Below are 25,052 nucleotides of genomic sequence, written 5' to 3'. Positions count from 1 at the left end.
TTCCCTTCGTCTGGCAACTCTGGGCATGCGCACACTGGGAACAGGCTCCAGCTGTTCCTCTGCCTCACTGATGTCCGACTCCGAAGGCAGCTGATAACTGTCGGACGGCCCTGGCCCCCTCTCTGCCTCTGACGCAGAGCCCTCATCAGAGCCTCCCCCAGACTCCAGGACTGGCCCATGTTCCTCCCCAATCTCCTCACTGTCCGAATCTGCTGCCAGCTCTGCTGGCTGCTGGTGGGCCACAACAGGGGGACCAAGCTGTGTCATCTTTGTTATCCTTCCAAACTCACCTTTGCTGGCATGGAGTTTTACTCCCCCGGTGTCCTTTCCCCTGGGCTCAGTTGCTTCAATCTGCAGAATGGGCACCGGAGGCTGGAATTCCCCCAGAGGCAGTCATCCTGTCTTTTCTTTCCTGCCCCTAACTGTCCAATTTTTGCCCACCAGGTCCAGCGTCCGTTGCCCCTGACCCCGGCGAACCCAAGCCTGCCCCCCCTGCCACAGGGGTCCTTGACTCAGGAGGAGCTGATGGTCTCCATGGTAACAGGCCTAGCCTCCCTCACGTCCAGGACTTCAATGGGCATCCTTGTGATCGGTGGAGTGGTAGGTTTTTGGGGAGTGTTGGTGTGGGGTGATGGAGGCCAGCTTCCTGATTTCTCTCCAGCCCTTCCAGGCAGACGTGGAAGCATAATTCAGCCACTCCAAAGTTAGCGGACCCTGCTAGCTAAGGCCGATGGGTGCTGTAGTCCGTAGCTCCCTCTAGTTCTGTGTTTTTTCATCTTTCCTGCTTTTTCCGAGGTGCTCTTTTAATTATTATTATTAAAAGGGTTGGCACTAGGTGGGAGGGGGAGGGAAAATAGTTAGCTGGGGGTTTTGTAGTCAAAACGAAAAGTGTTCCTGTGGGAACCAAGGTCATTTCAACTGGGAGCTGGCATGGATAGGGAAATAGCTTAATAAATTGTACTCTTGGAAAGTGAAAATGCCCTAGGAGTCTTTATTTGCTGAATAAACTGCGAAGGACGGTTGACAGAATAGAAGAGGTTGGGAAAGGACCTTGAATGTCTTCTAGTAATGCCTGTCCAATCTCTTCTTAAAAACCTCCAGTGTTGGAGCACCCAAAAACTTTCACGGAAACGGGGCCTGCAGAGAGTTTGGGAGGCCTGCAGAGTGCTCCTGGGGACCGGGGAGGGCAAAAAAAATTTTTTTTATCTTGTTTTCCTCTTCGAAATCTTGGTGCATCTTATACTCCGGTGCGTCTTATAGTCCGAAAAATACGGTATTCCGTTAAAAACTGCCGTTCTTTCCGAGGCCAAGCCCGTTTTCCGTCTGCATCCCAAACCCCCAGGTCTGGAAGGCGGTGGGCTGGAGGCTGATTGCCCTTTCCCTGGGCCTCTACGGACTCCTCTACGTCTACGAGCGCCTCACCTGGACCACCAAGGCGAAGGAGAGAGCCTTCAAGCGCCAATTCGTGGACTACGCCGGGGAGAAACTTCAGCTGATCGTCAGCTACACCGGCTCCAACTGCAGCCACCAAGTGCAGCAGTGAGTTAAGCCCTTCCTCCCTCCCTCCCTCCCTCCTGCTTCGTCCAGCTCCTGCCAATGCAGCCTGAGTCCCAGGCTGGTGGTTTTTGCAGAATACAGGCAGTCCTCGAACTACGACTGTTCGTTTAGTGACCAAAGCACTGAAAAAAGCGACTTACGACCATTTCTCACATGGCCGTCGCAGCATCAAAATTCAGATGATTTAGCAGCCAGTTGATATTTATCAAGAGCCGAGGTGGCGCAGTGGTTAGAGTGCAGCACTGCAGGCTACTTCAGCTGACTGCTAGCTGCAGTTCGGCAGTTCAAATCTCACCGGCTCCAGACTGACTCAGCCTTCCTGTCAGCGCTGAAAGAGATCACAGTTTGGAAACCTGTCACTTCCATCCTTCCGAGGTGGGTAAAATGAGGACCCAGATTGTTGGGGGCAAGAGGCTGACTCTGTCAACCGCCTAGAGAAGGCTGTAAAGCACTGTGAAGCAGCATATAAATCTTAAGTGCTATTGCTATTGCTATGACAGTTGCAGGTCAAATGATCATCTTTTGTGACTTACTCACAAAAGGCAGTGGGGAAGGCAGATTCATTTAACAGCTGTGTTACGATTTGTCTGAATATTAGACAAATAAATATTTTGTCTGGAATGGTTCTTGCCTAATCCACTTTTGCAACCACCTGACAAGCCAAATCAGTGGAAATTCCAGATTCACTTTAACCACCGTGCCACTAACTTCACAAACTGCAATGATTCACTTAACAACTGTGGCAAGAAAAGTCGGAAAATGGGGGCAAACGCACTTAACAAATGTTTCGCTTGGCGATATAAATTTTGGGCTCAATCATGGTCGTAACTCGAGGACTACCTGTATTAGATTTATGGGGGGGGGGGGTGGATGGAAGGCTTTTCTTGCATTGAGGTATATGTCTTGTTCCCTCTCACCTTTTTTTGACTATCCTTTTTTCTTTTTCCTTTTTCTTTTTCACTTTAAAAACATCTCGGCGAAGGGAACTGGCGGGAACCTTTGCTCAGCTGTGCCAGCAGGTGGATGTGACGAGAGAAGATCTGGAGAAAGAAATTGCAGGCCTGAATCAAAAGATTGAGATTTTGGATACTTTACAGAGTAAAGCCAAGTTGCTTAGGTGAGGAGATGCCATTTTCATGCTCGTCCACAGCTGAATGGGGTGGCACAGGGGTGTTAAACTCAGTTTCATTGAGGGCCGCATCAGGGTTGTGTTTGACTGTGGAGGCTAGGGGTGGTGGCAAGGGGCGTGGCCAAGTGCTAATGCTGGACTTCCCTGAGACCGACCTTCACTCTCATTATATCCTTCCTTCCTTCCTTCCTTCCTTCCTTCCTTCCTTCCTTCCTTCCTTCCTTCCTTCCTTCCTTCCTTCTTTCCCTTCTTTTTCCTTCCCTCTTCGTTTTCTTTTCTTCTTCCTTCCCCTCTTATTTTTCCTTCTTTGCTCTCTTCCCTTCTTTCCTTCTTTCTCATTATCTTCCCTCTTTCCCTTTCTCCTTTCCTGTCCCTTCTTGCATGCTCAAATGCAAAACGGGAAACATTTGTTTTGATAGTTCTCTGCCAGAGAAAACGGAGCCTGGGGGGGGGCTATGCACCACCACCCCCGGCCACATTTTCGACCTGGATAGCCTTCTGCAGCCCTCCGCCAGCGAAAACGGAGCCTGGGGGGCCCATGCATTCCCCCCCGCCACATTTTTGACCTGGATAGCCTTCTGCAGCCCTCCGCCAGCGAAAACGGAGCTGGGGGGGCACACATGCCCCCCCCACGCGAACTCCGTTTTCACTAGCAGAGGCACCGTAGGCCAAACTCAAGGCACCCTTGAGTTTGACACCTCTGGCATGGCGGATATTAACTTTACATAAAATTGACGCATCGTCTTGCACTCTGCCTGTAAATAAGATCCATTCCTTTCCAACACATTTTTGATGATCTGGGCAAGAATAGAAAAATGTATTCATCTTTTTTTTGTTGTCGTTGTTATGTTAGGGCGTTCCCATTCATTCACAAATTTATTCTTGCAATTACATCTGCATTAAAACCCTGCAGACATTCTTTGCGAGGGAACGTCATCTTTCAGCCGCTTCCTTTTTCAAACCTACGTTGAGATGATTTAAATCTAGAATCCCATTTAAAAACCTTCGTAAATCAAGGAGGACAATACTCGAGCCATCCCTTGATAACATATTTTCAAGCCTAATCAAATGGACAGATAATTATGTCCATAGCTGTGAATGTGCCTGTTTTGAAAAGCTTTTTTTAAAAAAACTTTTTCCCACGGTAACCAAAATACAAATGCTTTATATGGTCTAGGGCTGTGATGACGAACCTATGGCACGCGTGCCACAGGTGGCACGCGTAGCCATATTGGTAGGCACACGAGCTCAGCTCCAGCGCACATGCGCACACCGGCTAACTGATTTTCGGGCCCTTTGGGCCCACCAGAAGTAGGGAAACAGGCTGTTTCCTACCTCCGGAGAGCCTCAGAGGGTAGTGGTAGGGAAGGCCCGTTTTTTGCTCTCCTCAGCCTCAAGAGTCTTCCTAGGAGTCTGGGGAGGGCAAAAATTGCTCCCCACCCCCCGGGAAGCCCTCCACAGGCTGAAAACAGCCCGTTCCCCTCCACTCCTGGCACGCGATGACAAAAAGGTTAGCCATCACTGGTCTAGGGTCTCCTGCTTGAGCAGAGGGCTGGACTAGAAGACCTTCAAGGTCCCTTCCAGCTGTACTCTATTCTGCGGTATTCTACATTTTTAAAAAAGTCCTTGGCGTTTTATTAATTTTAGAAATGACTCGGTGTCAGCACTCCAAACTACATTCGTTCCAGTGCTGACATAAGGAGGAGAAGAGGGAGGCAGCTGGCAAGAGGCCGTTTGATTTTTCACCTACTTATTTTCCCTGAAGATAATATCCCCTAGGAGATGGGATGGGAGGGGGGACATTCCTGGGAGCTGAAGTAGTAGATATGGGGAGAGTGATTTGGAAGATGGCCAATGAGACACAGAGAATTGGGGAACGGAAAGGGAAGATTTGGGGTCAGGAAGTCAGTGTTGGCTACGATGTAGTCGGGGACAGATTGTCGTGCTTAATAAATGAAAGATTTCATCAAAGACTATTTGTTTGGAAATGCAATTTATTTGAGACGACACCGAAACCTGACACTCGGTTTGGTCCGCTCAGGTTTTGAGGCTCAGTTTAAAGCAAAACTGGCTTTTAAAAAATGGATTTAACCTAGCAGTTAAAAGGCTGTAAGTTATCTTATTTTATTTTATTTTAATACGGATCTCTCTTCGGTTCTCTCCCTCTGCAGGAATAAAGCAGGATGGCTGGACAGCGAGCTGAACATGTTCACACATCAGTATTTGCAGCAGAGCAGATAAGCCTCCGAAATGGGAGTCCACGGGGAGGCTGCCTGTTTCTCCCCCCCTCCTTCCCAGTTACAGAACTGGGAAAATAATTCCAGATGATGGGAACTTTTGGGAGGGGGGAAGTGGAAAGTCTCGTTCCTCTTTGCGCCCGTCCCTTCCGTGCACACAGTTACTTTGAAACCCCTTTTCCTTTCTCCGCACGTGGGCCCTTCTATCCTCGTAGCCAGCCCTTGCAGTCTTAGCAGTTTTTGGCTTAGTAAGAAGAACGTTGACAATCCCGATGATTAGGGCCGGGGATATCCCTCGTCCTGCATCTAATCCCCTTTACTCCTTGATGAAATAGCAAACTTAATTTGCATTTTTTTAGTGGGTGTGGAATGAAATTAAGCCCGCGATGCCTGCTTGCCACAAATGAATGACTCCCGAAGGGAATCCTGTCATAATTTATAGGACAAAATTGGGTGCATCCCAGACCAATTCCGAGGTTGGCTGAGCTTGGCGTCTGAATTTTGGAGAGCAAGGAACAAGTCCGGTTGGGTTTCTTCAACCTTGAAGTCCCATCTTCTCCTTTTACGCGCTTGTGACATTAGCGAGTGGGCTAAATCTTCGGTCTTTCTGTCCTGATCCTCAGATTTCTACGATGATCTTATTACGATCACCGTGTCTTTCCCTGCGGCTTTTGCCCTAAAAACAGCGCCTCCTAAAGGGGCCAGTCCTTATGAAGTTAACCGAGTTAACTTCAAACATTTAATGAATTTATTAGAGGGTATGTGCAAGTGGGCTGAGAGTGACGCAAGAAGTTATAGACGGATGAAATGTAAGAAAAGATTCGGAGGGAAAATTTAGCCAATTGCATTTTGTGTCTCCTTCAAGCGAGGGTAGATAGAATTAATCAGCTGTAATGGATTTTGACCCCTTTGATTGTTTCTCTATTTTTTTTCCTTGCTCTTCCTTTGTTTATGAACCTTTTCACGACTTCTGCAATTGTCTCTTCTACCTTTAAATTAATTTTTTTTTAAGGACGTTGCTCCCGTTTCAATCCAGCCCCATCCCTTTCAAAATTCAGTTTCCAAAATACGCCTAAATTGGCATATATGTATATATTTCCTCCTGGGTCAATTGAGGCCCACTTAGGAGGCGTCAGTTTGGGGAGGGGGCACGCACTGGGGGTAGCTTGTGCCAGTCTAATCTGTGCAGAGGTCACAATTGGGATTATTCCAGGGGGCTTTTTTGGACCGAAAGACACTCCAGTACCATAGTTTTCAACCTTGGCACCTTGAAGATATGTGGACTTCAACTCCCAGAATTCCTCAGTCAGCTGGCTAGAGAATTCTGGGAGTTGAAGTCCAGACATCGTCAAGCTTTCTCTTCAGGCCTCCTCTATGTGATTTTGAAGTGTCTTCCCATTGAGGGTCTGGGGTCCATTTCTCCTTCCTTTTCCTCACCGTTGGGGGACTTAATTCTCTTTCCAGCTAGCTCAGCCAAATTTTTCAGAATCTGACAATTTGGGCTTCGGCCACCGATCGGTTGTAAGCCTGGGTCCCTAAAAACACTGAAGGTTAACAAGATTTCCCCCAAAATGCACTTTACCTTTCGTTTTTTAATGCTGCTAGTGTTAATTTTAATTTCTAGCCGGGCCTTCAAAATCCTCCTGATGGTATTTTCTCTGTTTTGTTTTATTTTTGGGGGGGCTGTAAGGATTTGAGAATAATGATGCTATTATTAACTATTTTGACCTGATACTGTTTCTAGCTGCATCAGTGCTGTTAATAACCAAAAAAACCAGAATTAAAATGGAACACATGGACGGAAACTTCTTCTGTCTTTTGTTTTCTTGGATTAAAAAAAAAAATGCTTTTCTTTGGTAAATCTCTGCTGTGCAAATGTTTCTTTTCACCTCCGGGAAGGTTTCTTTTGTGTCTGGATCAGAGGTGGGTTTCAGCAGGTTCTGATCAGTTCTGGAGAACCGGTAGCGGAAATTTTGAGTCGTTCGGAGAACCGGTAGTAAAAATTCTGACTGGTCCCTCCCCCATCTATTCTCTGCCTCCCGAGTCCCAGCTGATCGGGAAGAAATGGGGATTTTACAATATCCTTCCCCGGAGTGGGGTGGGAATGGAGATTTTACAGTATCCTTCCCCTGCCACGCCCACCAAGCCATGCCACACCCACCAAGCCACACCCACAGAACCGGTAATAAAAATTTTTGAAACCTACCACTGGTCTGGATCATTGTGCATAGGATGGCCGCAACTGGGGAGAGAGGGAGGCAAGGGGAAAGACACTTTCTGCTGTCAGCACTTCAATCTGCATTTACTCTAGTGCTGACAAAAGAAGGAGAAGCGGAGGCGTCTGGAAAGGGACGTTTGACTTTTCACCTACTTATTTTCCCTGGAGATAATATCCCCTAGGAGATGGGATGGGAGGGGGGAAATTCCTTTGAGCTGGAGCAGTAGATTAGGGGTAGAGTGACTTGGAAGATGGCCAATGAGTGCAGAGGAGTGGGGAAAGGAAAGGGAGGGTTTTGGGTCAGGAAGTCAGTGTTGGCTTCGATGAGTCAGAGGTAAAATGTCGTGCTTAATAAATGAGAATTTTTCTTCAAAGACTTCTTTGAAATGCAATTTATTTGAGACGACCTCGAAACTTGACATCTACCTTTTATTCTGCTCTCAAGTGAGCTGGCAAGGCTTGGGCACAGCGCCTCTACAGTAGTGACCAAAATTGTGGAAACCTTTTGGAGAAAAGTGTATTTTCTAAAACTAGCTAATATCACCATTTTATTTTATTATTTTGGAGTACCATAAAATTATATCAAGGGAAAGATAATTTAATCAAGAATGTAATGCCTGGTGGCACAGCAGACTAGAGCACTGTTATTAACATCAGCTGTCTGCAATTACTGCCAGTTCAAATCTCACCAGGCTCAAGGTCGACTCAGCCTTCCATCCTTTCTAAGGTAGGTAAAATGAGGACCCGGTTTGTGGGGGCAATAAGGTGACTTTGTATAAATATACAAAAGGATGCTTAGCGCATTGTAAGCCGCCCTGAGTCTCTGGAGAAGGGCGGCATATAAATCTAATTAAAAAAAAACTTTTATGAAGGATTTGCTGTTAGAATAGCAGTTGCAGTATAAAGAAGAAAAGTCAAAACACGTAGAAAAAAACGAGATATACAAAAATGATCACCACGTCGGTTAGTACTTAGTTGGGTAACCTTTAGCATGAATGACGGCCTTACAACGTCTTCCCAAGAAGTGAACCAAGTCTTTTAGCTCTGCAGCTGTTATCATGTGAAACCAAGATCGAATGATGGCTTCTATTAACTGGGTTTTATTGCTGGGTCGCTTCTGACTAACCAGTTTCTTTAGTCGGCTCCCTAGATTTTCACTTGGGTGAAGGTCTGGGCTATTCCCAAACCATTCCAGGAGTGGAATAGAATTATCTTGAAATTCCCCCCAAAAAGGGATGTTATTAGCCATCAAACCTCAAAAATACATTTTCCCCCCAAAAGGTTTCCACAATTTTGGCCACTACTGTAAGCATGTACAGACAGTTGTTAATTTTCCAGAGCTATTTCAGAGCTATTTGATCTTTATTAGCATGTCTTTTTCTGGATTTTATATTGTTTTTGGGGTTGTTTTTAATCTCAGTAACCCTGTCTCAGTTTTGTGAAAATAATGACATCTCTGGCCATGTGCAGAGAGCCCTACATTTTAGTGAGGGATATTTTTGTGTGTGTGTATTATTTTTCTTGATTTTCACACTGCCAACAGTCTGGAGTTTCTCTAAGGCAGGGGGTCTTCAAACTTGGCCACTTTAAGACCTATGGACTTCAACTCCCAGAATTCTCCAGCCAGGCTGGAGAATTCTGGGAGTTGAAGTCCACACGTCTTAAAGCGGCCAAGTTTGAAGACTTCTGCTCTAAGGCTTGTAAAACAGCAGGTTCCCCCCACTCACCCCTAAAACTCTTGAGTCACACCGCTCCTGAACACGGTCGGCAGTTCAGTGGTTCGAATCCCTAGTAGTAGGTCTCCTGTGTGAGCAAGGGGGTTGGGCTAGATGACCTCCAGGAGTCCCTTCCAACTCTGTTCCAATTTATTTTTCTTTTATTTTTTTCAAAAAAACACAGTAAACTTTCCAGCTTCTTACTGAAAATGTGAGTTCCGGGGGGGGAGGGGTTTAATTATTCATTTTTAAATAAATAAAACAAATAGGCTGAGACTGATTTCTGGGCTTTATTATTTACTACTAATTAATTATTTGGATTAAATTATGATTTTATTGTACTTGTTTCTTAACTTGTGTTCGCCGCCCTGAGTCCTTCGGGAGAATGGCGGCATATAAATACATGTGATAGATAGATAGATAGATAGATAGATAGATAGATAGATAGATAGATAGATAGATAGATAGATAGATAGATAGATATTCATTCATTTGATTTAAATCGACTACTTGACTTCATTTAAATCCATTGGGTTTGCATTCCACCTTTATCATCTCGCTGGCTGCGGATGATAGGGACTGTAATCCAGTCGGGGAGAGGGGGAGGGGGGTGTCACCGGGCCACAAAGATCCGTAATAATAATAATAATAATAAAAAGCGGACTATGCCTTTAAAAAAAAAAAAATCACCACCCAAAAGTAGAAATAAGGCGAGGTCCCTTTAAGAGCAAAAACCGCCCGGCTTCCGGGTGACGCTGGTTGCCTGGTGACGAAAGCGGAGCGTGGCCAATCAGGAGGCGTTCGGAAGCTTTGGCCTTTGCTACATTGTAAAGCAACGGACGCGGGAGTGAATGAGTGCGTAAAACAGCGTCCTTTTGTTTGGGGGGGGCAGTCAGAAGAGGGGGGGGCTGAGGAGCCAGGGCAGCCTTCCCTTCCCCAGGCTGTGGCCGATGGGAGTTGTAGTGCATCTCCTCCTCTTAGAAGGACGTTGAAATAGGGGAAGGGGAGGTGTTGCTTTCCCCTCTATGGGGTGGTGGGCTTAGTTAGATCTGCAGGCTTAATTTTGGGGCAGGTAGTGGGAGGGGAGGAAGCCCCTTTGATCACTTTTGGGGGATGGAGGCTGATCTTTGGTGGCTGATCCAATAAAACCTATCAGAGATCAAATCAAATCAACCAGGAATTAAAGCCCCCTCCCTTCCTCTTCCTTCCCCCCCCAAAAATAAATTCTTGCATGGGAGTCAATAAGATCTGAGACTTTTAGTCTGGCCTGTGGGGGAGGGTGATGAGAAAAGACTACCTCTGGGCGTGTGCAGAGTTCCCCACCGCCTCTCTAGAGCCCAGGGCAGGCTTGCCAGGCAGAAGAAGTCATCTCGGCCTCAAAAGATCAAAGCAAAAAAAAAGATCAAAGCAAAAAGATCAAAAATATTCAGATATTTACTACTCCCCAGCTCTCGAAAGGGAGACGTTACTTCAGCTCCGGCAGCACAGATTTTGGAAGCCCCCCCGAGATGGATCTTCAACAGCTCCGCCATTTAAACCAAGACCTCCTGCAAAGGTTGAAAGCCAACCAAGAAGAGTTCAGGAAACGCCTTCCCTTCGTGCTGGCTTCTTCCTCGGGGAACCCTGAGCGCAAACGGATGCTCAGTTCCAGGGTAAGTGGATATGCAAGATGGACACATCTACATCTGAAGGTCCAGATTTGATCCAGAGGTAGATAAGGGACAGGTAGTCCTCGACTTACGACTCAATATTGAGCCCAACATTTCTGTTGTTCAGTGAGACATTGGTTAAGCGAATTTTGAAACCCCATTTGACAACCTCTCTCGCCGCCGTCGTTAAGTGAATTTGGTTTCCCCATTGACTTAGCTTGTGAGAAGATTAGGATAGAATAGAATTCTTTATTGGCCAAGTGGGATTGGACACACAAGGAATTTGCCTTTGGTGCCTACGCTCTCAGTGTACATAAAAGAAAATATACGTTCGTCAAGAATCATAAGGTACAACACTTAATGATAGTCATAGGGTACAAATAAGCAATCAACTCATATTAGGAAACAATCAGATAGATAGATAGATAGATAGATAGATAGATAGATAGATAGATAGATAGATAGATAGAATTCTTTATTGGCCAAGTGTGATTGGACGCACAATGAATTTGCCTTTGGTTCATACGCTTTTTTCTCATAAAAGAAAAGATACATTCGTCAAGAATCATAAGGTACAACACTTAATGATAGTCATAGGGTACAAATAAGCAATCAACTCATATTAGGAAACAATCAGATAGATAGATAGATAGATAGATAGATAGATAGATGATAGATAGATAGATAGATAGATAGATAGATAGATAGATATAGATAGATATAGATAGATAGACAGACAGACCGAGAAGAGATGATAGATAGATAGATAGATAGATAGATAGATAGATAGATAGATAGATAGAATTCTTTATTGGCCAAGTGTGATTGGATGCACAATGAATTTGCCTTTGGTGCCTATGCTCTCAGTGTACATAATCATAAAGTACAACACTTAATGATAGTCATAGGGTACAAATAAACAATCAACTCATATTAGGAAACAGTCAATATAAATCTTAAGGATACCAGCCACAAGGTTACACAAGGAATTTGTCTTGGTGCAAAGCTAGTATGTTATAAAATAAAAAATCTTGAAAAAAAAAGAACAAGAAAAGAAACGATGCAAACTTTAATATGGCCTGGGCCACCGTAGTCATTTCGAAGTTGACAGTCCCTGATTGAGTCTCCAGATTGCATGCTAATTTTGCTGCGTGATCCGCAGGGTAGCATAACCTATCGCTGTCTTCCCTTCCAGATCCAATCACCACCGTTTCATCCGGATGTGGAGGAGGCCATCTTGAACGTTTCAGAGACAAGGAATTCCCACCTGGGTCTTGACTCTCTGCCGAGTGAGAGATGGAAAGGGGGATGCTCCCCTAACTGGGGGCCGCCCTGTTCCCCCTGCATGGTCGTTGTGCCATTGGGCGAGGCTGAAAACAGAAACTTGGAAACAGCCAAGGAGGATGCCCCCCAAAAGCCACCTCCTGCGCCTTCCTTCCCCGAGGCGAAGGAGAGAACGGGGGGCCGAGAGGAACTGACCCAAAGCCCAGCGGAAGAAGAGAGGAGGCAGGGGACATCGGCTCGGATGCCGCAGACCCCCAAGTCCATTCTGCTTACACCGGGGGGCAAGCATGGCAGGACAAGGAAGAAGGTGCGTGCTGGAAAAAGTTGGCAGGTTTGAAACATAAACTGAGTGTCAGGTTTCGAGGTCGTCTCAAATAAATTGCATTTCAAACAAAGTCTTTGATGAAAAACTCCCATTTATTAAGCACCACATTCACTCACTTCCTGACCCAAAACCCTCCCTTTCCTTTCCCCACTCCTCTGCACTCATTGGCCATCTTCCAAGTCACTCTACCCCTAATCTACTGCTCCAGCTCAAAGGAATTTCCCCCCTCCCATCCCATCTCCTAGGGGATATTATCTCCAGGGAAAATAAGTAGGTGAAAAGTCAAACGTCCCTTTCCAGACGCCTCCGCTTCTCCTTCTTATGTCAGCACTAGAGTAAATGCAGCTTGAAGTGCTGACATTGAGTCTGCTTGGCGGGGCAGACGCGATCTCTGGCACCTGCAAAACAGCTGGAAAGCTGGCAGGGTGGTGATACAGATTTAAGACTGGGAGACTAGTGGTTTGAGCAACGAGGACTAGAATCTCATCGCACTTTTAAAAGGAGGCGACGCTCCGCCGGTTTTCAATGCAACATCGGGCATTTCATGGGCATGACTTGGTCATTGGCACTGTTATCTCTCTTTTTCCAGAAGAAGGAAGCCGGGCACGTGACCTTCGTCTCCGACACGGAGGAGCATTTGATCCAGGCGGACAGCATGTCAGCGCAGCCTTTCCTGGGCTACGACTGGATCGCAGGTGGGAAGAAGTCGTCGTTTCTGGGGCTGCTTCCCACAACGTCTCTGCACGCAGAGCCTCTGTGGTCTGATGCAGTCTATCTGCACACCGGGGGGGGGGGGATGGAGGAGCTTTTGCAAATCCCATTGAATGGAAGCCTCCCTTCTATTGGTGTAGCTCTCTCTCTCTCTCTCTCTCTCTCTCTTTTTTTTTTTTTTAAAGTAAAAAAACCCAGCTGCATTTATATTCTTTGGCGTGCCCCAGAGGGCAGCTGTGGCTCTCTCTTCCAGAGTTGTTTTTTTTTTTTTAAATTATTTATTTATTTATTTTTATATGCCGCCCTTCTCCGGAGACTCAGGGCGGCTTACAAGGCGTTAAGCAATAGCCTTCGTACTTTTGTATATTTTATACAAAGTCAGCTTATGGCCCTCACAAACTGGGTCCTCATTTTACCTACCTTAGAAAGGATGGAAGGCTGAGTCAACCTTGAGCCTGGTGAGAATTGAACTCGCAGTAATTGCAGGCAGCTGGATGTTAAATGCTGCCTTAGTAGGAGGCATTAGCCTCCTACGCCACTCAGGCTCCTGCACATGCGCGCATGACCCTCTGCGCTCCTCCCACCCTCGCTCATGTGCGTGTGAACCAGTGGTGGGTTCCTCCCGGTTCGGCCTGGTTTTCCCGAGCCAGTAGCGGTGACGATATGAGGTCACCGAACCGGTTCTGCCCCTTCCCTGGGCCCACCCCCAGCCCCCACGTTATTCTTACCTTTTATTTGGCCTCACCCCCAATATATTGCTGCCTCCTGAGTCCCAGCTGATGGCTAGAGGGAAAAAAACTGTTTAAACTCTGGCCTCGGGGCTTCAAAGAGCCGCCCTACAGCTGATCAGTGTTAAAAGAAAACAAATGAGTAGACCGGTGCCTGCAAAACTACATGGGTAGATCAGTGCCTGCAAAAATACATGAGTAGATCAGTGCCTGCAAAAATACATGAGTAGATCAGTGCCTGCAAAAATACATGAGTAGACCAGTGCCTGCAAAAATGCATGAGTAGATGCTAAATCCTAAATAATTGTCACATGACCATCAAGCCACGTCTACAAAATAAGCCGTGCCCACAGAACTGGTAGTAAAAAATTTTAGAACCCACCTCTGGTGTGAACTGCCTGCTCCTCCCGCCCCCGCCCCGTGCTCCCCCCCGCACAAGTGCACGCGCCTCCCCCTCCCCCCCCGTGTCCCATTTTGGGCCTAGCAGGCCACCCTGCAGCCTCCTGGGACCAAAAACGGGCATGCAAATGTGATCCCCACCCCCCCACGCATGCATGGGAGAGTCCCAAAAATCAGCTGGCCGGCGGGAGGCACGCACACATGCGCAGTGGAGCTGGACTGGGTTTGCGTGCCCGCAGACCCGCGTGCCATAGCTTCGCCATCACGGACGTAGATCCTCCCTGCACAGAAATAGGTTACCTGTGTATTCTGAGGGCTTGAAAACGAACTTCCGATCCTGCCGTTTTGCTCGTGCGGTGGGTTTCCCCTGCTCTCTTGGGACTGGAGCTTTCCTTCCTTCTGTTAGGGCTGCTGGAGACGGATACCTCCCTGTCTGAAAAACCCGAGGAATATTTTGCTGAGCTCCAGAAGTTTCGTCAGGTGAACAAAGAGGCTTGCATCCGCGACCACGGCTTCGAGTACGACCCGGCTGGAGGGGGGGGGGGGAGGTTGGAAAAAGGGGGTGGCCGTGGGAGCGTGCCTTGAGATCTCCTCAAACCCAAAAAGTGCCATTTTTGAAGCAGAGATTCACACAACATGCTTCAATCGGATAGTTCAAACCAGGGGTGAAATGCTACCGGTTCGGACCGGTTCACCCGAACCGGTAGTAAAAAATGCTTTTAAAAAGTTTTTTTAAAAAAAACCCGATCGCTGATTTTCACAGCTGATCGTCGGAACCGATGATCGCGGGCACAGCTGATTGTCACAACTGATCGTCGGAATGTTTTTTTTTAACTTTTTAGTTAAAAAATGCTTTAAAAAAAAAGTGGGGGGAAAAAAGTTGGCCGTGCCCACCCAATCACATGACCAAGCTACGCCCACCCTACAGAACCGGTAGGGAAAATTTTTTGAATTTCACCACTGGTTAAAACCCGCCAGCCGCTCATTTCGCATGAAAAATTAAGCTTTGCAAGGGGTAAAACTCCGGGTTGTTATTTTAAAGCTGACTTTGCTGTGGGATCCCACAAAATGACCTTTTTGTTTCATCACGGTTCTGGCAGGGCTAACTCGGCCTCCAAACCAAAGAGCGGGAAAAGATGTTAGAGATCCTCTAGCCCAACCCGCTGGCAATACGCAACGTTTCCCTGCGTCAGTTAATTGAATGACTCTGCCCAATTCCCTTCTCAGGCTGTAAATTCGGGATTTTTGCCTTCTTTTAAACAGGTTGGAAGATGTGAATACTTCGGCCCTGGATCAGGAGATGGAAACAGAGGCGGATTCCCACCAATGTATGTTCCGAAGTTTCTGTAGCCAGCGCATTTTGATGTGTGTGTGTATGTGTGTGGAAATTCAGCAGGAATTTTGTGAGAGGGAATAACAGCCCTGGCAGGATTTAAACCAGGGTGTGTGTGTGGGGGGGGGGTGTCTTCAAATTTGGCAACTTTAAGACTTTTTGTTTGACGTGGAAAGATTTTGTGCTTGAGGTGGAAAAAAACGAAACGTTGATTTGGGGTTTTACTGATTAGATTGAGTTGCTGTTATAGAAATGGCTAGTTTATACTATTTTGGAAAAGTAAAAAGTAGAGGTGTGATTTTAATGTTTTATTACTGCAACAGAGAGAGTTGGAAGTCAACGCTTTTTACTTTTTCTCTTCTTCCTCCCTTCCTCCCTTTTCTTCCTCCCCCCTTGTGTCCCATTAACGTTTCCCCAAAAATAAGACCCTGTCTTATATTTTTTGAACCCCGAAATAAGTGCTTGGCTCTTATTATTTTGGGGTGCATGGAACAATACGGGGCTCCTATTGCCATCTTACCTGATTTCAACTAAGAGCCTTGGTGGCGCAGCAGACTAAAGCGCTGTTAAATAACACCAGCTGCCTGCAATTACTGCAAGTTCAAATCTCACCAGGCTCAAGGTTGACTCAGCCTTCCATCCTTTCGAGGTAGGTAAAATGAGGACCCGGTTTGTGGGGGCAATAGGCTGACTTTGTATAAAAAAGAACACTGCTTGTGGAGGGGTGGCGAAAGCCCTACTAAGCAGTATATACAAAAGTATGAAGGCTATTGCTTAACGCATTGTAAGCCGCCCTGAGTCTCCGGAAAAGGGCGGCATATAAATCCAATCAATCAATCAATCAATTAATTAATTAATTTCCAGATCTGTATTTTCAGGGAGGGCTCATTTTGGGGGATGGGGGGCTTATTTTAGCGCATGCACTCAAAAGCCTGATTGGGCTTATTATCAGGGGATGTCTTATTTTCGAGGAAACAGGGTATTTGTTTTCATATTTTTGTATTTTATTCTATAATCTAATAAAAAACATTTTTTTAAAAAAAAAAAGAGACTTGTGGACTTCAACTCCCAGAATTCCTCAGTCAGCGAATTCTATGGCTGGCTGAGGAATTCTGGGAGTTGAACTCCACAAGTCCTATTGGGTTGCCAAGTTGGGAGCCCCCCCTGGTTTAGAGGCATGGTGAAGGGCCCCCCCATCCCATGAAGAGTTTCAAGCCATTCATTTCCGAACGTCACTTTGCCTCATGAGGGCTAGAAACCTGGCACCGGTTTCTATGGAAAGAGCCCTGTCGTAATTTTTCCTGTTAATTCCTTGCAGGTGTCTTCTGCTATCGGTTGAATAAACGCCTTTTTACCGTGCCAACGGATCCAGAATCGGCCTGCCCCGTTTGCAAAACCCCTCGAGCTGAAAAACCTCCTGAGACCCTGGTGGAACCAGCTTTCGTTAGGTGAGTTTTTGCTCCGTTCATCACTCTTTGGAGGCAGATCAGTTTCACTCCCGATTTTTATTATTATTATTATTATTATTATTATTATTATTATTATTATTATTATTAGAATTTCTATACCGCCCTTCTCCTTTCGGACTCAGGGCGGTGAACAGCCAAAATAAAAGCATTTATACATAAAGTACGATTAAAAATAGATTTAAAATAATTAAATTTGGCCCATAGTTTAAAATTTATCAATTTAAAATCCATATCAAAATTTAAAACCAACCATAAAATCATAAAATCAAGAGAGACCGGCTAACTGAAAGAAATGAGTTTTTAGGGCCCGACGAAAAGTCCGGAGGTCGGAGATCACTCGTATCTCTGGGGGTAGATTGTTCCAAAGGGTAGGTGCCACCACAGAGAAGGCTCTCCTCCTGGGGGTCGCCAGCCGGCATTGTCTAGCCGACGGCACCCTGAGGAGGCCCTCTCTGTGGGAGCGAACTGGCCGGTGGGAGGCTATTGGTGGCAGAAGGCGGTCCCGTAAGTACCGCCTTTTAGGGCGTGTTCCCCAATAACCACAGTCGGAACTTTTTCAACGCCGAGCGATGCAGCTGTGAAGTGAGTCACAGTCGGTGTCACATTTTTTGCGTGGCAAGAGCCACGGTGGCACCGTGGTTAGAGTGCGGTATTACAGGCTACTTCTGCTGACTGCCAGCAATTTGGCAGTTCGAATCTCACCAGGCTCAAGGTTGACTCAGCCTTCCGTCCTTCCCAGGTGGGTAAAATGAGGACCCAGATTGTTTGGGGGCAAGAGGCTGACTCTGTAAACCTCTTAGAGAGGGTCTGTAAAGTGGTATATAAGTCTAAGTGCTATTTCTATATAAGAGCATTGGTAGTTCAGCGGTTAGAAGGCAGTATTTCAGGCTGACTGCCACTGCCAGCAGTTCGATCCTGACCGGCTCAAAGTGGACTCAGCCTTCCATCCTTCCGAGGTCAGTAAAATGTGGACCCAGATTATTTGGGGGCAAGAGGCTGACTCTTTAAACTGCTTAGAGAGGGCTGTAAAAACACTGTGAAGCGATATATAAGCCTAAGTGTTATTGCTATTTTCCTTCCTTCCCTCCTTCCTTCCCTCCCTCCCTCCCAATGGTTAGAATGGGTGGTTTTAACCAGTTTCTTAATAAACGGGGTTTTTTTAGATACCTTACCTGCTCCTTTTAGATGTTCTGATGTCGCAGGGGTCTATTTTGCAGAGTCAGCTTCCCGAGATCTACCTTCCTCCCCACGTATAAACACAAAATCCACCGACGGAAAAGCTACGAAATGGAGGACAATTTGGCCCTGCCCTCGGTGAGTTTCATGTGAAGGAACAGAAAGGGAAAGACCGAATTGTGCTTGGGGAGAGAGAAATTGAAACGGATTCAACAGTAGCATCTCTTGGACTGCTAGAATTCAGGGATGGCATTAAAGGATGGATGGATGGATAGATGATGGATGGATGGGTGGGTGGGTCGGTGGATGGATGGATGGATAGAGATAGATAGATAGATAGATAGATAGATAGATAGATAGATAGATAGATAGATAGATGATAGATGATAGAGAGATGGATGGATGGATGATAGATGATAGATGATAGAGAGATGGATGGATAGATAGATGGATGAATGGATAGAGATGGATGGATGGATGGATGGATGGATGGATGGATGGATGATAGAGAGATGGGTGGATGGATAGGTGTATTTTATAATCCGAAAAATACGGTATCTGTTTATCCATCCATCCATCTCTCTATCTATCTATCCATCCCTCTATCTATCTATCTATCCATTCATCCATCTCTCTATCATCTATCCATCCATCCACCCAGATTTTCACCCTCTTTTTGGTGGGAAAAAGGTGCGTTTTAGAATCCGAAAAATACGGTATCTGTTTATCCATTTATCCATCCATCTGTCTCTCTATCATCTATCCATCCCTCTTTTTCCCCCAAAAAAAGAGGGTGAAAATCTGGGTGCGTCTTATACTCCGAATGTAGCCCCGCCCAGCTTCTCAAAGGGAGGTTTCAGAAGCTGAAAAAAGCATCAGAAACGAAGCTTCAGAAAAGAATTCAGATTAGATAGATAGATAGATGATATAGATGATAGATAGATAGATAGATAGATAGATAGATAGATAGATAGATAGATAGATAGATCGATGATATAGATGATAGATAGATAGATGATATAGATGATAGATAGATAGATAGATAGATAGATAGATAGATAGATAGATAGATAGATAATAGATAGATAGATAGATAGATAGATAGATAATAGATAGATAGATAGATGGATAGATGGATAGATGGATAGATGGATAGATGGATAGATGGATAGGTGGATAGATGGATAGACACATAGACATAAAAACAGTATTTACACAGTGGAAGGCAGATGGCTTTGTATTTCCAAAAGAAAAGATGAGACAGAAAAGAACCCAGTATCTAAATTCTCGGTGTGTATATGACACTGCTTCCGTTTCAAAAGTAAATTAATGGGGGGGGAGAAATACCTTTGACTTAAGTAAATACTAAGGCCACTTCGTACTTTGGATTCGGTTGCAAAAGCTCTAAGACTGCTATATGCAATCCTGGAAAAAGGACTCAGTAACTTTGAAAGTTTCAAAGCACTGGGTTGTTGTTTTTTTTCCCCCTTCAGTGGAATTTGAGTCCTTGTAAATTTACAGGGCTTGTAAAGACAGCCTGCCTAGTACGTGGCTTTAAAAAATGGGGAACTCTGCCGTAAGGTTAATAATGAGGGACATCAGGCTGGGTGGCTTTTTTTTTTTTTTTAAAAGGGGGGGATATATAAGAGAGAGAAAACTACCAGTGGCTATAAGTCTGTTGGGGCCTGAGCATCGGAACGGGGCCTACAAAACTCAGCCAGAACTCTAAGCCTGTGTGACTATTTTGAGACAACCCAGGAGCAAAATACAGTAAACAAGAGGTTTGTCTTTCAAATAGTGGTTTATCTACAAGGAACATATACATACACGTACTAGGCAAAGTCAGGCAATCAATCGTCAACTACAGCATGGAAGCACATACGGAGAGAGCAATGCCCTCACAAGGCCTTTCTTATATATACAGCCGCTTAAAGTCGTATCAGCCCCAAAACCTTGCTGACTCATTCCCTGCCTTATATCATCGTAGCAGTTGGTCAGCTCTTAAAAGTATTTCCCGGACACTTTCTGTCTTTGTTCCCACAGCACTGCCTTGCTGGTTGGGAGAACCCCGTCCGAGTTTCCACCCCCGTCGTCAGCAGCCTGGATCTACATTCATCCCTGGATTCTCGGTATCCACATCAGGTAGAACTGACTGTCGGGAACATACACACTTCGGTTCTCAAACACTTTTTTTTTTTTAAATTTGATTTATATGCCGCCCTTCTCCGGAGACTCAGGGCGGCTTACAATGCGTTAAGCAATAGCCTTCATACTTTTGTATATTTATACAAAGTCAGTTTATTGCCCCCACAATCTGGGTCCTCATTTTACCTACCTTAGAAAGGATGGAAGGCTGAGTCAACCTTGAACCTGGTAAGATTTGAACTTGCAGTAATTGCAGGCAGCTGATGTTAATAACAGTGCTTTAGTCTGCTGCGCCACCAGGGCTCTCTACGTAATCCTCAATTTACAACCCACAGCTGAGCCCAAATGTTCTGTGGCTATGCGAGACCATTGTTAAGTGAGATTTGTCCCATTTTATGACCTTCCTTGCCACAATTTCACCAAGTAAATCTCTGCGGTTGTTAAGGAAGTAACGCAGTTGTGAAGTGAATCTGGCTTCCCCATTAATTTTGCTGGCCAGGAAGTTGCAAAAGGGGGGAAATCATATGATCCCAGGATGCTAAAACAGTCATAAATATGAGCCAAGCGTCTGACTTTTAATCATGTGACCCTGGGGATGCGGCAACGGTCATAAGTGTGCTAAACAGTCATAAATCAGTCATAAATAATAAAATTTAAATTTAAATAATAAATAAGTTGTTTTTTTCAGTGCCGTTGTCACTTCAGATGGCCAATAAGGGTACAGTTGTAAGCTGAGGACAACCTGTATTAGCCAAACTGCTATTGTGGTTGTATTGCGGATCTGTGTGTGGCAGGAAAAAGTAGGGATTATGGCATTAAAACAAAGCTTAAATCCTTGGCACCTTGCCCCTGCGAGACTAGCACAAATGTACCCTAATTTGGACCAGAATTGTTGGAAATGTAAACAGGCCCGAGGAACTTTCTATCACGTATGGTGGTTATGTCCCAAAATCAAGGTATACTGGGGGAAAATCAGAACTTGGATATTACAGATTACAGGAGAAGAAATAGAATTAGACCAGATATTTTTTTTATTAGGAATATATAAACAAAATATCAGAAAAGAAATGACATATTTGATACATCATATAATTACGGCGGCCAGAATAGCAATTGCACAAGTTTGGAAGACCGATCATTTGCTAACCGACCAGCAGATAATACAAAAAATATATGCAGGTGCGGAATCAGATCAACTAACACTGAAATTAAAGGATAAGGAAAGCTCAAAAGTATTTTAAGGTATGGGACAAGTGGTACGATTGGATTAAGCGAAAAGAAAGTGGATAAGGATATACGTAGTAAAGCATAAAGACAATTTTGATGAGTATTAAATTTTACTTTTCTCTAATAGTGAATTTTAAACTAAGAACTGATAATTGAGAGTGTATTTCCATGCTTATTTCATATAAATACCAACAATGACTTCACCGTCAGGAGAATGAATATGGGACTAGGTTATGAAATATATAATGTGTAGAGGAGAAGAATATATATAGATAGGTAAAAGAATAGAAATGAAATGTCAAATATATGATATGATCTATGTATATGAATATCTTATTATGGTTTTAATCGTTTTTATAATTGTTTGATAATTTAATAAAGTTTGTTTTAAAATCAAAAAAAAAGAAAAAAAAGCTTAAATCCAGCCTTTCTCTGGGCCTGTTTTGTGGCCTGTTAAATGAACTGAAGTCGTTTTTGTAATTAAGGCATTTCACAGCTAGCGAGAACTGCAGTTAGATTAGGTTAGATTTACAGAGTTGGAAGGGACCTTTTAGGTCATCTAGTCCAACCCCCCCGTGCAAGCAGGAGACCCTACACCAGTCATGGCTAACCTTTTTGCTGTCGCGTGCCAAAAGCGGGGATCATGTGGGGGGGGTCGCGCACGTGTGTGCCCATACCCATAATTCAATGCGCCCCACTCCCCACGCATGCATGCGTGACCCCCCCCCCCAATTTATGGCAGGGTGGGCCCGGTAGGCCCATTTTTCGCCTTCCCCAGGCTCCAGAGGCATTCTTGGAGCCTGGGGAGGGCAAAAACAGCCTTCCCTTCCCCCCCCTCCCGCGGGAGGCCCTCTGGAGGCCGGAAACAGCCCATTTCCCGACTTCAGGTGGGCCCGGAAGGCCCAAAAATTAGCTGGCTGAGTAAGTCAATGCTCACGTGTCCACAGATATGGCTTGTGTGCCACCCCTACACCATTTCTGACCGATGGCAGTCCAGTCTCTTCTTGAAAGCCTCCAGGGATGAAGCTCCCACAACTTCCGAAGGCAACGTCTGTTCCATGGGTTGATCGTTCTCCCCGTCAGAAAATTTCTCCTTATTTCCAGGTTGAAGTTGGTTGGCAGGGTATTTTCAAACCAAATTATACCATCGTGCCTTTTAATCTGGGATCTCTCTAAATCTTGCTTTTCAGAATGCCGGCTCTAGGGTGGCAGGTGGGACGAGGACGGACAAACTGCTTGACCGTTCTCGGGTGGTGGAATTCGAACTCGGCAGCGCCCCTTGGAAGCAGATGCACCGAAAGCCGCCACGCCACAAAGCCATTTCCCATTAAAACCACATCCAATATATACTGGTGGTACCGCCTCTTTTTGCTGGGAAGGGGGAACATCAAAGCCATAGGATGTTTTGTGTGAGCGTACCCCAGGCACTGGTACGCTTTGTAAATTGTTTAAAGAAAAGCAGGGTGAGTCGTTTATTTGTATTTTTTTTTTAATCTACCTAAAAGGTAGATTTTTAAAATTGTCTTTTAGACCATATGGCTTATGAAAACACCCAGCCACAAACACCTTTTTTGGGAGGTGGAAAACAACGATTTAAAAAAAGACCACACACCTGTTAAATGGAGGGGAAGGTTGACGTGTGCTGTATGCCTTTTTTTTTTTTTTTTAGAAAATTAAAGTATTTTTTAAAAATATTTTTTTAAAAAAAGAATAAATATTATTTTGAAAACTGTATCTTGAGAAGCGGCAAGCATCTGCCATGTTCTGACCTAGGCTCCCGTAAAAAGCAGGAAGCAGAGTTTTGGTCCCGACGAAACCTCTTTTATTTACACGGCTGTGACTTAACTTTCATTCACATCAGCAAGGCCTGTCCGAACAGTTTTTCAAAGGAATATTTATCAACACAGACCTTATCTCGCTTGGCAAGCTGCCACGTAACTTGTTTCCAAGCGCAGTACAAGGCAAAACTTGGCACAGAGTCTCTCAGAGTCATGGAACGAATGAATTGTTTCCTGCAAAAGCCCCCTCCCGTTTGCTCCTCTTTTGCTTCCTATGGGAGGGGTCAATCATCTCCAAGGTGTGGCTTTACTCCCAAGTCGACCCTGCTTTCTGAATTGTTCTTATCTTCTGGCAGCTCTGCATATGCACACACTGGGAACGGGCTCCAGCTGTTCCTCTGCCTCTGATGCAGAGCCCTCGTCTGAGCTTTCCCCAGCCCCCAGGACTGGCCCAAGTTCCTCCCCAACCTCCTCACTGTCTGACTCTGCTGCCAGCTCTACTGGCCGCTAGCGGGCCACAACAGGTACATCAGTGCAGAGAACCGGATCATAAAGTGTATTAAAAAATCAGGGAGAAAACTAGTACAGATATTTAGTATTTAACCTCTGAGATAACCGATTGGTGGAGTCGGCGCCCACCCCTGAAACCCTCAAAATGCAGATAAAACAGGTTTTGACATCCAGCCAAGGAAAGAATGTTCCAAAGATATTCCGGCTGTTTGCCGTTGTTGGATTGGCTCCTTCCTTGTTGCCACGGTGATGCGTAACGCAGCATCCGTTCCTCTGCGGTCCAGAATCGGACAAGTCTTCGTGAGATCAAAATGAAGATGCTGGTTTTGTTCGGTTCATTGCTATGGCGTCTCCGATACGTCAGCGGCGCTAGCCTCCCACTAGCTGTTGGTAAAGGATTACAGTGATTATAGCTTCCGTTCTAATTTATTCATTTCTGCCTTTTGGAAGTCCAGTGTTTTGCAACCCATTTTCCAGAAGAGAGAGAATGTGGTGGTACTTTTGCCCATTGGCAGCCCATCTGCAGGCGAGCTTTTCTTTCTGTTAGTTCCCAGACGCTGTAATGCTGATTTCCCACGTGAATAATAGAGTTGAAAGGGACTTTGGAGATCTTCCAGTCCAACCCCCGCTTAGGCAGGAACCACTTTATAATGTCTTGATAAGGCCACAATTGAAATACTGCATCCAGTTTTGGTCGCCACGATGTAAAAAAGATGTTGAGACTCTAGAAAGAGTGCAGAGAAGAGCAAGAAAGAGGATTAGGGGACTGGAGGCTAAAAACATACGAAGAACGGTTGCAGGAACTGGGTATGTCTAGTTTGATGAAAAGAAGGACCAAGGGAGACAGGATAGCAGGGTTCCAATATCTCAGGGGCTGCCCCAAAGAAGAGGGAGTCAAGCTATTCTCCAAAGCACCTGAAGGCAGGATAAGAAGCAATGGGTGGAAACTAATCAAGGAGAGAAGCAACTTAGAACTAAGGAGAAATTTCCTGACAGTTAGAACAATTCATCCGTGGAACAACTTGCCTCCAGAAGCTGTGAATGCTCCAACACTGGAAGTTTTTAAGAAGAGGTTGGCTAACCATTAGTCTGAAGTGGTGGAGGGTTTCCTGCCTAGGCAGGGGGTTGGACTAGAAGACCTCCAAGGTCCCTTCCAGCTTTGTTATTCTACTCTATTCTATTCTGAAGACCCTGTTGTTCCGCCAGGCAGGGCTGTCAATATAATAATTTTAAATTGGGGTATTTTAATTTTTGGGGTTTTAAATCGGCCAAATCTATTTAATTATTTTAATTTTTAATTATTGTTGTGTCTTGTGTTTTTAAATTGGCTGTACACCGCCCTGAGTCCTTCGGGAGAAGGGCGGTATAGAAATAAAATTATTATTATTATTATTATTATTATTATTATTATTATTATTATTATTATTATTATTATTATTATTATGCTATGCTATGCTATGCT

The 25,052-nt window shown here is 45.1% G+C and overlaps 2 protein-coding genes across 5 annotated transcripts in view; both read left to right on the top strand.

Moving 5' to 3' along the window:
* Window positions 1–6,728, top strand: part of MFN2 (mitofusin 2) — a 28,261-nt gene extending 21,533 nt beyond the window's left edge. For both annotated transcript variants that reach the window (XM_070956291.1, XM_070956290.1), the window contains exons 16-19: window positions 445–600; window positions 1,343–1,539; window positions 2,540–2,674; window positions 4,858–6,728. In XM_070956291.1, the coding sequence (XP_070812392.1) occupies window positions 445–600; window positions 1,343–1,539; window positions 2,540–2,674; window positions 4,858–4,927 (558 nt within the window). In that variant the 3' untranslated portion in view covers window positions 4,928–6,728. The remainder of the gene's footprint in view (window positions 1–444; window positions 601–1,342; window positions 1,540–2,539; window positions 2,675–4,857) is intronic.
* A 2,921-nt stretch (window positions 6,729–9,649) lies between these two features.
* Window positions 9,650–22,641, top strand: MIIP (migration and invasion inhibitory protein). Of its 3 annotated transcripts, none has more exons than XM_070956133.1 (10): window positions 9,650–9,711; window positions 10,305–10,508; window positions 11,701–12,096; window positions 12,704–12,809; window positions 14,359–14,470; window positions 15,216–15,280; window positions 16,604–16,733; window positions 17,972–18,068; window positions 19,974–20,072; window positions 22,493–22,641. In XM_070956133.1, exons 2-10 carry the CDS (start codon window positions 10,365–10,367, stop codon window positions 22,631–22,633), a joined length of 1,290 nt encoding a protein of 429 aa, XP_070812234.1. In that variant the 5' UTR covers window positions 9,650–9,711; window positions 10,305–10,364; the 3' UTR covers window positions 22,634–22,641. The 3 variants fall into 3 exon arrangements, with proteins under 3 accessions (XP_070812234.1, XP_070812235.1, XP_070812236.1); XM_070956134.1 differs by having other exon boundaries at window positions 22,250–22,569; XM_070956135.1 differs by lacking the exon at window positions 9,650–9,711 and having other exon boundaries at window positions 10,193–10,508.
* The last annotated feature ends 2,411 nt before the right edge of the window (window positions 22,642–25,052 follow it).

Source organism: Pituophis catenifer, unplaced genomic scaffold, assembly GCF_029215685.1.
Source record: "Pituophis catenifer annectens isolate HBS135680 unplaced genomic scaffold, rPitCat1.0.hap2 SCAF_18, whole genome shotgun sequence".
Lineage (NCBI taxonomy): Eukaryota > Metazoa > Chordata > Lepidosauria > Squamata > Colubridae > Pituophis > Pituophis catenifer.
This window is presented reverse-complemented; position numbering and strand designations above follow the sequence as displayed.